The sequence below is a fragment of the Chiloscyllium punctatum genome, chromosome 22 (genome assembly GCF_047496795.1).
Source record: "Chiloscyllium punctatum isolate Juve2018m chromosome 22, sChiPun1.3, whole genome shotgun sequence".
NCBI classification, from domain to species: domain Eukaryota; kingdom Metazoa; phylum Chordata; class Chondrichthyes; order Orectolobiformes; family Hemiscylliidae; genus Chiloscyllium; species Chiloscyllium punctatum.
In genome coordinates, this window is record NC_092760.1 from 66,334,799 (window position 1) to 66,351,866 (window position 17,068).

At 39.2% G+C, this 17,068-nt stretch overlaps 1 protein-coding gene across 2 annotated transcripts in view; it reads left to right on the forward strand.

Annotated features, from left to right (window-relative positions):
- LOC140493741 (ARL14 effector protein-like) overlaps window positions 1-13,060 on the forward strand; it is a 19,516-nt gene extending 6,456 nt beyond the window's left edge. For both annotated transcript variants that reach the window (XM_072592565.1, XM_072592564.1), the window contains exons 2-3: window positions 4,843-4,979; window positions 12,394-13,060. In XM_072592565.1, the coding sequence (XP_072448666.1) occupies window positions 4,843-4,979; window positions 12,394-12,622 (366 nt within the window). In that variant the 3' untranslated portion in view covers window positions 12,623-13,060. The remainder of the gene's footprint in view (window positions 1-4,842; window positions 4,980-12,393) is intronic.
- Window positions 13,061-17,068: the final 4,008 nt, after the last annotated feature.

The window sequence follows — 17,068 nt, forward strand, 5'->3', positions numbered from 1 at the left end:
AACCTCCTCGTGGGAGCACGAGGTAGCGCCGATACATTCATTGATGTAGCGGAGGAAAAGGTGGGGGGTGGTGCCAGTGTAGCTGTGGAAGATGGACTGTTCCACATATCCTACGAAGAGGCAGGCATAGCTGGGGCCCATGCGGGTGCCCATGGCTACTCCTTTGGTTTGGAGGAAGTGGGAGGATTAGAAAGAGAAGTTGTTCAGGGTGAGGACCAGTTCAGTCAGTCGAAGGAGGGTGTCAGTGGAAGGGTACTGGTTGGTACGGCGGGAAAGGAAGAAGCGGAGGGCTTTGAGTCCTTCGTGATGGGGGATGGAGGTGTACAGGGACTGGATGTCCATGGTGAAGATAAGGCGTTGGGGACCGGGGAAGCGAAAATCATGGAGGAGGTGGAGGGCGTGGGTGGTGTCCCGAACATAGGTGGGGAGTTCTTGGACTAAGGGGGACAGGACTGTGTCGAGGTATGCAGAGATGAGTTCGGTGGGGCAGGAGCAGGCTGAGACAATGGGTCGACCGGGCTAGTCAGGTTTGTGGATTTTGGGCAGGAGGTAGAAATGGGCGATGCGGGGTTGTGGGACTATGAGGTTGGAGGCGGTGGACGGGAGATCCCCTGAGGTGATGAGGTTATGAATGGTCTGGGAGATGATGGTTTGGTGGTGGGAGGTGGGGTCATGGTCAAGGGGGCAGTAGGAGGAGGTGTCCGTGAGCTGGCGTTTATCCTCAGCTGTGTAAAGGTCAGTGTGCCAAACTACTACCGAGCCTCCCTTGTCTGCTGGTTTGATAGTGAGGTTGGGGTTGGAACAGAGGGAGTGGAGGGCTGCACGTTCCGAGGGTGAGAGGTTGGAGTGGGTGAGGGGGTGGAGAAGTTGAGGCGGTTAATGTCACGGCGGCAGTTGGCTATGAAGAAATCGAGGGCGGGTAAGAGGCCAGCACAGGGTGTCCAGGTGGATGGGGTGTGTTGGAGGCGGGAGAAGGGGTCGTCAGAGGGTGGGCGAAAGTCTTGGTTGAAGAAATAGGCGCGGAGGTGAAGGCGACAGAAGAATTGTTCGATGTCACGCCGCGTGTTGAACTCGTTAATCCGAGAGAGTAGGGGAGTGAAGGTGAGGCCTCTGCTGAGGACTGATCCCTTGTAAGACATTTAGTTTGAGAATGGGGAGAGATGGCAAAGATGTTATTATATTCCTGTTTATAATTTATTTATTTATTTTATGACCAGGGATGGTGTTTGACTTCAGAGTTACTCATGTTGGGGCTGGCAATGGTATTAAAATTGGCACTTGATAGGTTTTGACAATTGCTGTACTATTATTAATATGCTGGATGTCGCAAAATCACTGATCTTTGTTTTATTTGCATTCTAAATGTGGATTTATTGTAGAATTGGTTGACAGGAAGTTTGTACAGATGTAGGGATTTTTTTGATAGGCTATTAGATTGTATTGAAGCTTTTAAGAAAGAGATGTGCATCGATTAAATCTGATAATCAATGAACCATGAGAATGTGTCTCAACAATTGAGAGGATAAAAAAATTGCTTTCTCTCTGAAGTGAAAGCACAAATGTATTGAAATAATGTATTTTAATTTTTTCCCCCCTATGTGATTATAAATTATATGGAAATAATATTTAGAAAAGTGTTAGGAGAACTTTTTTGAGTACAAAGTTGCACTGACTCTCCCTGTTCTTGCCTGTGTTTAAAAGTTTATGGGAAAATTGTCCCTTTTTTTAAAATTTCTAAATTTATTTTAACTGGATTCTTCTTAAAACGCTTTTCTTAATTATTTAAATTATTGCAGTAATCCATTTACTGGTGGCATCGCTTCTAAATCAACCCAAGTATTCAGGAATTGCTGGTAAGTTGAGCTTGAATTTGAAATTGATCTGAAACTTGAGGTGTGACAAGAACTGGGACTAGCATGCTGCATCTTTTTGTGGGTTAACACGCAATTTCACCCAAATGTCCTGTGCTGTCACTTAATGATGAAGAATAGTGTAACTGAGAGTCAAAGCAATAGTTTGGAAGTGCACATGTTTTCTTCAGTCTTTGTGTAGGTTGGTGTGGCAGTGTTGTAGCTTTGTTAATCATTTGTCTGAAGTTGACTCCTGGTATATTTTTCTCAACATTAAGGAATAGTGGGTATCAAAGCTATGGAAAGCGCATGAAGATTTGATATACTTAAGGGTGAGGTGTTAGAGGAACTAAGACCTGATGCAGGTTAAGGGAAGGTCTTGTGGAAATCTTCAAAATTATATAATATGTCTCAGTTTTGAACCAAATTTTAACCAAAGTCACGGGCACCATCCTATGTGACTGACAAAGGTAACCTCTTTCTCCTCTATTCTTCTGGACCTGTCTACAGCCTTTGCGACAGTTGACCTTATTTCACCAGTATTGTTCCATTGTCATCCAGCTCAATGCCACTGCTGTCCTTGTTTCATTCCCTGCTATCTGATTGTAACTAGAGTATCATTTGCAGTGACATTTGAATCCTGAATCCACACTATTATGTCTTGTATGTTCCAAAGATTATCTTTAGTCCCTGCCTGTTTCTCAATTTTTGTCACTTGGTGACACCATCTGAAAGCACGAAGTTAACTTCTGCATGTTTGGTGTGTTGACTTTAGGGGATTCACACTCTGTGCAAATTGTGGAGTTCAGTGGGTCAGGAGCACACAGAAACAATGGGTCCGTTTGGGCAGTCCTGTTTTTGAATTTTGGGAAGGAGGTTGAAGCAGGCTGTGTGGGGTTGCAGGACCTTGAGCTTGGAGGCAGTGCACAGTGTGCAGTCCGGTGATCTCCTTCTCACTGCCTCTGAGCTTACAGTCCCTGGACACCACCCAGCCTGCATCTCCCTCCTTCCCAGTGTCCACAGAAGCTGCCAGACCTGCTGAATTTCTCCAGCACATTCTGTTTTTGTTTCAGATTTCCAGCCATCACAGTTCTTTTTGTTTTTTTTATTATTCAACCTGATGAGAACTGTCTCATCAAGGCCTACTTGATGAGAACTGCCATCTGACAGAATTCTCCTCTGCCCTGAGAATGTACTGTTAGGTTACTTATGTGGAGGTAACTTGTGCTGTGTCAATCAATTGTCTGAACCTTTTTGCCATTGGCAATAGGACAGCTACTCGTGGCATTGGATAAGTGTTATCCTCTTGATTACCTTCATCTGAGGGTTTGTAAATCATTCTTATTAAAACCAAATGCCGTATTTTCAAAAACAACATTGCTGGACTGTTTTTGGCAACAGTTAAACTGTTGATGTTAGTGCAATGGGGAATCATGACATTTGTTTTTTGCCTTTAGTTTTCATCTGCTAGAATTTTGGCAAGTTAGTTATTACTGTAATAGTTGTTAAATAAAATCTCATGCTACATTGTAGATACTAGGAAAATTCAGTTTTTAAGGTACTACAATATTCAACAGCTAATGACACCCAACTGTACGTCACCAGAAACACACTCGCCTCCTGCACTGTTGCTAGGCTATTCATCAGTTTATCAAATATCCACTACTGATATGACATTCCTGATGAAGGGCTTTTGCCCGAACTGTCAACTCTCCTGCTCCTCTGATGCTGCCTGACCTGCTCTGCTTTTCCAGCACCTCTATTTTTGACTTACATTACAGTACTGTGAATCCAAAGTTGCATCTAGGCCAGACCAGGTAAGCTAGGCAGATTTGCTTCTCTAAAGTGAGCCAGATGGGTTTTCACAACAGTGGATGATTGTTTTATGATTGTGATTACTGAGATTACTTTTAGTTCCAGATTTTCACTGAATTTAAATTTCACCAGCTGCCAAAGAATAATCCTGGATTCTCAGTTACAGTCCAGCAGAATTGCCACCACGCTACCTTGGGGAAAAGCAAGATACCATAATTTAAGACTAGCACCAAAACATTGAAGGTTATTAAGGAAAAAAAAATTGACTTGCCATGTGAAGGATTTTGGGACATGGAATGCCCCTCCAGAAACAATGAAACCATAATATTATTGAATAGAGGAGTAAATAAATATCTGAAAATCAAAATGTTAGAGTATGCAGGAGAATGGGACTAAGTGGGAAATTTGTTGAGACTGAGAGCTGAATCGTCTGTTTCTGTTTTTTAAAATGTTTTTGTGCATGGGGAAAATACTAGTTGAGGGATTCAAATGTTCTCAAAAACAAGATTGAGCATTCACAACTGGGTGACACCTGAGAGTGGATTCCTACTTCTGTGACCCGTTGTGTGAAGTTTGTTATTCACATTGGGAGGATGTGATGTCTGACAGCTTGCGTTTTTTCAGACTCCTGAAATGTTTCAAAAGAAAAAAGCTAATGCAATGAAATCCCTGAACATGTGGGGCACTTGTCCAATTTAAGATGAAAGAAATTGCACCTTTTTCTCAAGGTGATCTATACATTAAAGGAAACTGTTTTTCTGCAAAATTTCCCTGGATTTGCTATGCTTTTGCTATCAATTATACTGTTTTAATAAACTTAGAGATTAGGTAAATGTAAAAGGTTTGAGAGTATCTACCAACTAATACTAGGGACATTTTCAAACTTAGTTTGCAGAAGTTTAGAAAATGGGCAGCTATTGGCTTTTCTTTTAGCAAGGGGATGTGATGTGTTGTGATAGCAAAGATTGGAATAAGACAAAGAGCTATTTTGGCTGGGACCAATAAAGAAAACTGTATCGAGGTGCTGGAATGTGTGCACGCTATTGGGCACAACCAAATTGTTCGTTCATAAATATAGGTTTGTTATTTGCCATTTCTCAAATCTTGGTGGAGAAAAAGATGCAAATTGTCATTGTACAGATAATGTATATCTGTTGGCCTTTTTGAAATTTCCTAGGCACGAACCACAAAAACACTCAGGTCCCTCCAGTTTGCTAATCCTGGCCGTCAGATTACAGAGTTCACGCCAGAAGCCAGTCGGAGAGAGAAACGCAAGCAACAGACAAAGCCACCAAGTCAGTCTAATGCAGATAGGTAATGTATTTGTGGTGTATTTGAAAATTGAGAAATAAAGTTGAGTACACATAGAGTGCAATCTGGACCCACCAGTTCATAGCTATTGAATTGAGGGAGCTGAATGATTTTAAAATTTCACTTTAACTCAGTAGTTAGGGAAATTGATATATGATTGTGAATACAGTGGTTTTAAATCTTCCATGAGGTTGGAGGGGGTCTGCAACTGTTAGGACACAGCTCTTTGCAAAAATTCTGCAAGAATGCTTCAGTTACTTTTGAGAAGCAAAATGTAAATAAACATGTTTAGAGAACACCAAAAATGTTTTTAAAAATTGTAAAGACCATATGTGCAGAAAAATGAACTATAAAATGCCCTTGGGGTTTCTGTTCAGTTTCCAAAGATCTTTGTGGGCTTAAGTTTGAAAAACCTTTGACTCGGCCTTTTTATACTTGATGCTGTTCACTTTCCTAGGAATCATCAAATGGATTGTGGTCTGTGTATTGTATGATGGCTCTTCCATTTTTGTAAAGTCCCTCCATAATTCTGACTACATCACCAGTGATTAGCTGTTGCCTGGTTTGGTCAGCCTCTGACAAGTTACTGGAGCATTTTAAAACCAAAATTCAACAATCTTCTACTGATATAGGACATTTGGGTGCCAAAGCTAGTTGCCTCTGATTTAGCCTCCTTAACCCACCCACCTCCAATGACTTTGTCTTGATTGTATTTATGGGTTTTCGGGCAGTTTGAATGTGTTCAAATTGGGGTAGGTAACAAAATCTTTCTGTTTAACTCCTGTTTAATCAGTTTCATTGGTTATTCTGGGATCTTACCAAACCATTTCCCCATGATATAGTTGAATTTTCTCTTTATCATTTATACTTATAATTCCATATTCTGCACCTTTGGCCAGAAAACTTGCTTTTTCTCTCTCACTCTATGTTAAAGCTGTATCTCTCTTTCTGCTGAAATTCAAGCTCTAGTCTCCTGCTTTCCGGCTCTGTCAGCCACTTAGTCACTTGGGCAATTATTCTTGGTGCAGTACTTCAAGCAGATTTTGGTTCTGACTCTCCTATCTGTTCTGCATGGGGACTAAAGTCAAAATACCCAAAATACATCTGGAATATCTTGAGAGTCTTTTCACTTCAGGAGGTACTTTCACCTGTGTTTTCCCAGCGATAAATTACAATGATCCTAGATGTAGAGAAGCTGACTTATCAGTGGTTAGTTCTTCCTTTGTAGTACCATTTTCCATCTTGATATAAAACAATATTAAGAGAATTTGCTAAGGTGCTTATACTCGTAAAGATAATTACAGTAACTGACTTTTTCTCTTGGCTTCCAGTTAGTTACTTTTATTAATCCATTCAAGCTTATTTCTTACATTTAGACTGGTCAGAGTTTGTTTATATTGGTCAAATCTGACTCACTTGCCATGTGTCCTGAGTCTAATTTGAGGCCCTAGTCTCTGTTACGGAAAAACAACTGTGAGGTGAATTCAATTATTTTTATTGTTCCCCTCTTCTACCATGGCAGAGGTAGTTTTCAATTTCCTTACTTATTGTTCTTTTTCTTTAAAATAGGTGGTGGTGTGTTTCCCCAAGCTGTGTTTGTGAAGTCCAATTTAAAAATGACCCATAGCAATTTCCTTTGTGTAAAAAACAAATGTAGAATTTATTAACACATTCACAGCCCAGTGTAATGGTTTGCAATGCATGTTCACATGCATACATGCTCATCCAAGGAAGAAAGAAATAGAAGAGAATGGAGAGAGTTGCAAATTAGGAATTGTGTAAAATCAAAGATACTGTCAAGAGGTCACATGAATTTGAGTGCAGTAATTCAATGTCCATTGACAATCTCTTTTTATTGGTAATGGAGAGAATTCCTTTTGGACTACCAATACAGTTAAATTGCTGGTAAAGGTGCATTGGTTGTAAGTTGTTTCACTTTAGTGGTGAAATACAGATATTCCACCCCTCACCCCGACCAGAAGTTAGACTTTTGAGTGATTGAAATTAGAGGTAGTTTATGCAACGTTCTCTTTTGGTGTTATAAGCAGGTTGATGAAAACAGTCAAAGGTGTATTAGAGCTGGTCAAAACCCAGCAGTTGCACTTGAGGCTTGGGTTTTGATTAACTTGCTTAGTTAATGAGGTTGCTTTTGATGTCCTCTTGTCCAAACCTATTAAGATAATAGGTTTACTTACTTTTACTTACTCCAAACTTACTTTTGAGCTAATCTTGTTATGGGGACACGTTATCTGGGGTTCCTGTGTGTTGCCTAGGCGGTCATAAACATGGGAGAAGTGACATTCCAGAGAGATAGTGAGTTTGCTTTTCTCCTGGTAATTGCTGTAATTTCTAGAAACGGCCAACTTGCCCATTCAGTATTTGCTAGCAGTCATTTTAAGTTCAGAAGAAGTCCTTATTTTTAAATAAAGTAATTTAAACAAGGTGATATAGTTTTAACAAGACGATTTACAATCTCTTTTCCTGTCCTCTGGACATTATGGAATATTTTGTATCTTCTACAATCTAAGTGAATTACCTGGCTAGTTTGGTTATTCATCTTATTGTTGCACTTTTTTTCTTTTTGAGGATCTTGTAAGGCATACACAATAAACTGGAGCAGTTTTGTGATTAATGAGATCTCAATCAAAAGCGCCAGTTCCTGTCTTGTTATTTCCAACCCACAATTTCTCCCTTAGGTTATTGTGCGCAGCCAGCTAAGTTAAAAATCTCATTACCTACATTGTGTTTGGTTTCTCTAAAACTGAAATAATATATTATTTGTTTTAACATACATATTTAACTGGCCTTCAGGTGGTCCTGTTCAGCTAAACATTTTTTTTAAATTGCTTTCTTCCTGAACCAGTTTGTCTTCAGGCAGTTATATTTCCGAATGTGTTTGCAATCTTTTGAATTAAGAACCCCATGTAAATATTTCTTTAACATTTAATGTACTCCATCCTGTGCTCATGTTCCATTTTGAGATGGAATATTCAAATACACTCCCTTTTGTCAACTTCCTTTCATTCAGTTGAGAAATCTAATGGCTTTCCTACTATTTTCTGCAAGCCTACCTTCACCAACCAATTCATACACTAGGCTTTGTAAAGCCAATAATGTTACAGGGATTTAGTCATTGTTCACCTTGCTTGGTGCAGGTATAGAGCAAGACAGTGATATCCTGATCAGATCATTGGTTGCTGTGTATTACGCAAACTCACAGGCCAAAGATCCTCACTTTCGAATCTGAAATTTGCCTGATTTACCCTGAAAGGCAGCATGCTCAAATTTGAGCAAGTTTTGCCAGCCATATCATAATGCTCTATGCAATGAGGAAATGCATTATATTCTATTAATAAGATGCTGCTGCTCAGACAGTTGAACAGCATTGTGTATGCATTTCATTGCTGCTATTATGCGAGTATGTCTGCCATTTACCTCAACAATTGGCTGATCAGATCAGATGAGTTCTAATAGCAGCATATAGCCTAGACTCAACCACTTCACACTTAGAAAACCCAAACCAAAATGGCTGCTGTTAGATGTGACTGCACTGTTAAGTGCACTAATAGTTACATGAACAATTTTTCAGCAATATAGATTGAAATTCCAACACTGTTTACTAGATTGTTTCTAGTTCCTTTTGTGTCCTCTACCCCAATCAGAAACAGATTTTGTTTTCTGAGTCTAACCAAAGAAAAAGAGATTTCTTTTTGCTTTCTGTTTCTGGATTTTGATCTTGTGCTAAAGCTAATTTAGTGACAGTCAATGTAGGGTTGAAAACCAGTAATGACCGTCTAACTGCACATTGGCAGGGGAAGTTAGATAATGTTGAAGTTAATTTTATGGAGAAAGAGGATTATCTTTACAATGTCCAAAAATATTAACGTTGGTGGAAACCTCTTTGAAAAGAAATCTCCAAAGCGAGAAGAGTAAGAAATTTACAAATACATGAGGTGAATTCATTGAAATATGTCAAACTACTTAAAAGGCTTGATAGAGTTGATGCTGGATTGCTGTTTTTTATTATTGGAAAGTCTAGAATTTGCTGTGGTTTGGCGGGGGGGGTGGGGAACGGTATAGTGCGGCAGTGGCAGAGGGCACTAATCTTGGGATATGAAATTGGCTATTGAGGACTGAGAGAAGGAGGCATTTCTTCGCTGAAGGTTGTGAGTATTCAAAATTCTCAACTTTGACAATACTTTGTTTTGACACATAAATTGATGGTTGAGTGACAGTAGTGTAGAAGGTCAGCCATGATTTTATTCGGAGGGAGTTTGAGCCTTACCTATGTCAAGCATTCCTTTGGTTAACAAGACATCAAGGGATATTTTAATGACTAATTTTATTCTTGTGATTGAATGCAGTATTAGCAATTGCGCTTTATAACTTAATTTTAAATTTCATTGTATGCAACTAACATTTGATGGACAATTAATTATAGATACAGAAGCTGTCACGCCAGTTCTATTGTATCATGAGATTGACTCAAGTTATGATAGAATCTTAATTCCCAACACAGGCAAGTGTCTTATAACATCAGGTCGGTTGTTGTACAGGACAATGAAAACTTTATCTGTCAGATTTCTGCACTAGCATTTGATACTCCTTTTGGCTTTCATAACTATTTCCCCTCTTTGTAACAAATTCCATGTCCTCTGCTTCTCAATTCAATTCCTTTTGAACATACAACTGAGGAGTAGGCCATTTGGCTCCTTGGACCTGCTCCACCATTCAATCAGATCATAGCTGACAGCTTTTGTTTTGAATTCCATATACTCATCTTCCATGTTTCTGAATAACATCTAACCTGATATTACACAAAGGCTACTTACGTGTAATTTATTGGGTGGTGTCTCCTAAGTCCACAAACTTCAACTTTTGAGAAGGTTGAATCATCACCACCTCCAGGTTTCCCTTCCAAGATTGATTACATTCTAAAGAGGAACTGGCCTCTGAATCAGAATCATGGAATTTCTCATCTAGCAGCATTGTGGTAGCACTTTTACTATGTGAACTGCTGTGGTTCATAAGGCAACTCAATACTACCACTACTTCAATATTGTCTTTGGACAATAAATTCTGTTTTGCTGGTGCTGTCCCTAGAATGAATATCAAAATTAGGGTAACTACATCTGTGTGCTCAATCATTCTTAGATTTTTAATTAATTTGAAAACAAACTAATGAAATGAAACTACTATTAAGTAAATTCAGTGTTTATCCCTTTTCTAAAAATCAAAGGTGATCAACTGTCATTCGTATTGTGCATCTTTATTAAATTTGTAACTGGACAACAGTAAAATTATTTTTCATGAAACTGCAATGTTCTGATCAAACTGCACCTTGACCATTGTCAAATTTTGAACTCCAAGATGCAAAGGAAAATTGAAGCAATATAGGTAAGCGGTACCATAAAATTGGCCTCTAACACGAGAGGATTGTTTCATTGAGGGAAATCAGTTCACTTCAGTTGGCTGGATTGTTGGTTTACAGAGCAATGTGATGACAACAGCATGGGTTCGGTTACCATGAAGGACTCCTTCTCAACCTCTTCCCTTGCCTAAGGTCTGATGGCCCTCAGGTTAAATCACCATTTCTTTCTCTCATTAGAGAGCAGCCCCAATGGTCTGGTAAGACTATGGTGAAACAACATCTTTCTGAGACTGTTTGTTTAACTTTGGATGAAAAGTGCAGATTTGCTGTGGTCGTGACTCTACTTTGAATGTTCGGAACTCTCAAAATAAACAGCGATGGTTGAATGAAGGAACATTGGTTCTTACTGGTTACAAACTAAACTTGCACTATTGCAAAGAATTTCTTTGCAGAGTTGGAATAAATTTCTCTGTAGTTCATTGGCAGTAAAAGTTCTGGTTCTTCAGTTGCTAGTTAAATACTGTGATGTTATAAGCTAGCCCTTTCTGTATGAGGAGCAATGAGAGGCAGAATAGGCTTCTGATTTTGTATTTCTGAAAACTATGTATAGGAATTTGCTGCATGCATTTTGTCTGGTTTTAAAATTTGGGCTGGAATTGAGTGTGCCCTAGATGGAGTAGGGCATTTGAGAGTTTATTTTCATGCTTGATACAGAACTGGCTTGAAGGTAAAAGACCAGTGGTGGTGGAGGGTTGCTTTTCAGACTGGAGGGCTGTGACCTGTGGTGTGCCACAAGGAAACGTGCTGGGTCCATTGGTTTTCGTCAGAAATGATTTAGATGTGAACGTGGAAGGTATGGTTAATAAGTTTGTAGATGACACCAAAATTGGAGGATGAGTGGACAGCAAAAAAGGTTACCTTTTGATCAGATGGGCCAGTGGGCTGAGGAGTGGCAGATGGAGTTTAATTTAGATAAATGTGAGGTGCTGCATTTTAGCAAGGCAAGCCAGTGCAGGACTTATACACTTAATGGTAAGGTCCTGGAGAGTAGTGTTGAACAAAAAGACCTGGAGTCCAAGTTCACAGTTCCTTGAAAGTGGAGTCACAGGTAAATAGGATAATGAAGAAGGCGTTTAGTATACTTGCCTTTATTGGTCAGAGCATTGAGTGTAGGAGTTGGGAGGTCATATTGTGCCCATACAGGACAATGGTTAGGCCACTTCTGGAATACTGTGTGCATTTTTGTTCTCCCTGCTATAGGAAGGATGTTGTGAAACTTGAAAGGGTTCAGAAAAGATTTACAGGGATGTTGCCAGGGTTGGAGGGTTTGAGCTATAGGGAAAAGCTGAAAAGACTGGTACTATTTTTCCTGGAGTATCGGAGGCTGAGGGGTGATGACCTTATGGAGGTTTGTAAGATCTTGAGGGGAACAGATATGGTAAATAGACAAGATCTTTTCCCTGGGGTAGAGGAGTCCAAAACTGGAGGGCATAGGCTTATGAGAGGGGAAAGCTTGAAAAGGGACCTCAGGGATACCTGAGTAGTAAGGGTATGGAATGCTTTGCCTGCAACGGTAGTAGATTCACCAAGTTTAAGTGCATTTAAGTTGTCATTGGACAGGCGTATGGACGTACATGGAATAGTGTAGGTGGGATGGGCTTCAGATTAGTATGACAGGGCGACGCAACATCGAGGGCCAAAGGGCCTGTACTGCGCTGTAATGTTCCGTTTCACGCAGAGGGTGATGCACGTATGGAATGAGCCGCCAGAGGAAATGGTAGAAGCTGTTACAATTACAATATTTAAAAGGCATCTGGATGGCTATATGGGTTTCAAGGGATATGGGCCAAATGTTGGAAAATGGGACTAGATTAATTTAGGATATCTGGTTGGCTTGGACAAGTTTGACCATAGGGTCTGTTTCCATTCTGTATATCTCTGACTCTATAATCTGGGGAAAAAAAATTACTCCGGTTTATGTCACAAAGTTACTTTCTGTTGCAGTATGATAATCTGATAACTCCGATTGACTATTTGTTCTTTCAGGCAAACAATGCCAATAAAAAGCAAGGTTTATGACAGTCAAGGCCTCCTCATCTGTAGCAGGATGGATCGGTGTGATTGCTTGGATGAGGATTGTTTGGGCTGCTTCTACCCCTGCCCTAACTGTGGCTCCCAAAAATGTGGAGTTGAATGTCGCTGTGACCGCAAGTGGTTGTACGAACAAATTGAAATTGAAGGTGGCGAGGTAATTCGCAATAAAAACGTGAACTAAGCTTTTGAAGATTTTTGAAAGATATTTTTATTTATAACTCTAAACTAGAATGTGCCATTTCCCTCTGTGATCATTTAGGAATGTAGACTTGTCAAAGTATTGGTTCGAGGAACCAAGGTTCGTTCCAGTGAGGGGATACCAATTGCAAATCTTAAAATGTATACTTATATTTAAAATGTTCTAAGATTAAAACATTAAAAATGTATGATCAACAGTGTTAAATACAGTATGCTGTAAGTGCGAATGTTGGCTGGAGAATTGTATTTTATCTACTCTGAATTAACACGTTCACTTTTTAAGCAATAAATCCTACTTTTATTGGTTACTTTGTTTACTTTAAATTACTGGATAATTAAAAAAGATCAGTGCAAAATTAAATTGTTGTGTCTAAATTGTATCCATGTATTAACTGTAAATAAAACTCATTCCTTTCTCATAGCATTTTGCTTCTTAATTAATAAAGACATTACCTGTGTGGTGCCTGAAGCTATTTACGTGCTTGCTTTTTTAAAAGCAGGGATTACTCATTTTAGGGTTTGAGTTTATGGGAGTAGACCCATGATTTGTTTGTGGTTAAAAGTGTTTCTCTTGAAGCATGGTATCCGTAAATCACCATTGCATGCCTTTCTATCCCTTTCATACCATATTCACTCCTTTCATTCCCCCTCTCCAGTCTGGAGGAGGGCCTCTAGATTTTCCCAGCTACCCACCTTGAAGTTGAAATTCCATCTGAGATCTCTATTTGACTATCAGCTTTGTTCACTAGTGCTTTCGTGATGACTTTGTGATATTTAATTAGATTACAGGTTTTATAGGAACAAGAATAGACCATCAAGCATGCCCTGCCATTTAATAGGATTATGACTGATCAAATACTTCAATGTCTTTTACCTATGAAATTCGCATGACTGTATGTCATTGGTAATCAATTTCATTAGTCAATTCCTGTCTGAAACAGACTCCAATGCTACGTTAGAGAATTCCAAAGGTTCACAAACAGCAGAGTAATAAAATTCTTAGCTTCAACTCAAGTGGCATCTCCCTTAGTTGTAAATTGTGTCCCCTAGCTCTAGATTCTCAAACCACCTTAGTTGCATCTACCCTTTGTGTTTGAGAGTTTCAATATAATCACTCCTCATTCTTCAAAGCTCCCATGAATATAGGCCCAGTGTGCCCTTTTTCCTTCTAGGGTAGTCCCCACCATCCCTAGAACTATTTTTGTGAACCTGTATAAGGTTTTGTAAGTGAACACTTAAGATCTGCGTGCAGATTTAAGAATGCCTTAGTATGTGGCAGGTGATTGACTTTGTGGGGAAATACCTAGTTTACTCATTTGATCATTTAACAATAGACATTTGAGGGGCCACGGCACAGCTGATGTATACATAAGTGTCATGACATCTGAAATGAGAAATGTGGCCAAGGATGGTGTTACATAAGGTAATAATCCCAAAAAGGGTAAATTGTGAAGAATGCATAGTTATAGATATTTTCTAATCAACCTGTTCAGAGATCTATCCCTCTGGTGCAGATGGGACTTGAACCCAGGCTTCCTAGTCCACAGGTGAGGACACTGCCACTTATCACAAGAGCCCCATTTCACCAATATCTAACCATACTTAACTGCTATAGTGATAAGCTACATTTTGTTTTTAAAAAAAACATTTCTTGTTAAGAGGCAAAAGTAGTTGATCACCTTCCTCAGGATTGGTCATTTAGCATTCTACTAAATGCAAGTGGTAGTATCTCTACCTCTGAGCCAGAAGGCTCAGTTTTGAGGCTCACTTGCTCCAGAGGTGGGTCAGAACATCTCTGAACAGATTGTTGAGAAATATATTCTACTATGCACAAATACTCCAGCTTCTTATGGAGGCCCTGGTTATAACAACAGTGTCTGGTGAGAAGCAAAACCACTATAGTTAACTGCACAGATTTCTAATGTGTAAATCTCGTACGATCCTGTGGTTACATTAATGCTCACTAGGTGACAGTAAAAGATTTGCTTCAGCAGTTACTCAATGCCATGGACATTTAAAGTCTGATTCAGTAGTTTAAATATTCCATTTTGTACGTTTAAAAAGATCAAAAATATGATTTCCCTTCCCAGTGTATTAACCTTCAGAAGCATGCAAACTAAGAACAACTGCATAAGCCAGATGGCTGTTATTTGTTGGGTGCATTTGTACATTGTTAGCATAATTATGAATAATATTTATTCATTTGTCTGACATATTGTGCCAAATAGACATGCTTCACATGATTGACATAACAACTAACAAGACCATTATTTTGATTGTGCATAGAAATACTCAGACAAAATCCCAGCAGCACACTCATTCTAAAAATTGCATTGTCAAATTGTAGGAGAAGGTTCTGCACTTTTCCCAGCTTTTGCATGAAGGGGAGTTTCTTATCGCCTGAATGGCCTGGCTCTGATGTTAAGGTTATGTCCACTATGTACATGACACACTTTCAAGCAAGATGTTAGTGGTCAGAAGCAGGTAGGTGGGTGATTGCCTGCCCTCTCTGGTCCAGTAGGTACTGTGATTGATGGTTAATCATTCCTATATTGTGACCATATGAGAATAGGTCATAAGTGACAAATACAAGCAGCGGATCACATTTATGACCAAGGAGGAAATATGCTTGAACCTCACCATGTGAAAAAATTATCTGACCACACATGTTCAAGAGTGTTTGCTATAAATTTTTTTTCCTGTGTTCTAACAGCAGATACACTTCAAAGATAGCTAATAAATGACAATGTATTTTACCATGTCCTGGATTAGGAGCTGTTGAATGATTCCAAGTCTTCCTTCCAAGCCACTCTTCTGTTGCCATCAGTAGAATGATACTTAAGTATGATACTGTGGCTATTCTATAATATCAGAGATGCTACGTGTCATGTAAACTATTTGACCAAAGCTGAATTTGTTTGGTGAATGCAAAAGTCCCATGACACCGTTTTAAAGAAAGGGAAGGGAGTTATTCACTCTATCTTTGCCACTTTTTGTCTCTCATGACAATGTTGACAGAAACAGATTGTCTGGTCATTCTCACATTCCTATTTGTTGGACTTGCTATTTGTAGATTGGTTGCCACATTTCCCTATATTTCAAAAGTGACCACTGCTGTAAAATACTTAAGGGCATCCTGAAGTTGTGAAAGGCACTGTAGAAATAAATAAGTCTTATTTGTGCGCAAAGGGAAATAAGCAACTGGCAAATGCAGAGATCCTCCAATAGAGGGTGCTACAACTGCATTATTCTACTGCTGTTCACAGTTTCACCTTCAATTGCCATTAATGTGCCTATTATACCTAATAAATATTGCCATTTGTGAGTTCTATGTAATACCAATCACGTGCAACCTGCAGAAGAGCTAGAGTGTAAATACTCTTGATTATTTGGAAGTTATTAACAGGCAAAATTGTTAATTCTATCTAAGCAATCTTGGTAAAACACTTTAGGTCATCCAGTGATTGTGAAATGTGTGATAAAAATGCCAGTCTTTTCTTTAATATTAAAGTTTCAAAGGAAGGAACATCACGAGGACCAGTTAGCCCAGTGTCTATGGATTTTTCTTTGTTTATGAGAAAATAAATGAATGAAAGAACATTTGCACTTCCCTTACAGAGCTTGCCTTGTGTGTTCTTGCATTAACTCCCCCTGGCACCCCACAAAGAAGGATGTGTTTTGTTAGGAACTGCAATTAATTATAAGACCTTAAGATCATAAAACATAGGAGCAGAAGTTACCCATTCCATTTACTCTGCCTTTCAGTGAGATTGTGGTTATCTGATAATCCTCGACTCCATTTTCCTCCTTATTGTCTGTAACCTTTGGGTCCCTGACAAATTTTAAAAAGTCTGTCTCAGCCTTGAATATGCTTAATAACCCAATTTGTATAGCCTTCTCTGTTTAAAAAAAATCACAGATTCACTGTCCTCTAAAACAAGAAACTCCTTGTCTCTCTTTAATGTACAATCCCACCTAATTGATTGATTGATTAATTTTGGAGATTATCAAATTGAATGGAATCAAATGGGCAATGATATACAGCCCTGGGTGGAGAACTGAGGTGTCTAGTTAGAGATCCTGATGATGAATGATGTGTAAACCTGGTTACGGATAGTTGGAGTAGTTATGTCTAATTAGGCATTGTAACTTGTACTGATTGTTATCATGCAATAAATGACATCTTGTTAAAACAAGTTCTTGTTAAAACCAACTCGTGGCTCACCTTCAACCAATGCTAAACAAGAAGCCCTTGGACTCAATATAAACCATGTCAAAGGATGGGAATTCTGCAGCGAGTAACTTATCTCCTGACTCCCCCAAAACCTGTTCACCATCAATAAGGCAGAAGTCAGAATGCTGAGTGATGCATCCCACTTGCCTGAATGAGAGCAGTTCCAACAATATTACAGAAGCTTGACAAGATCCA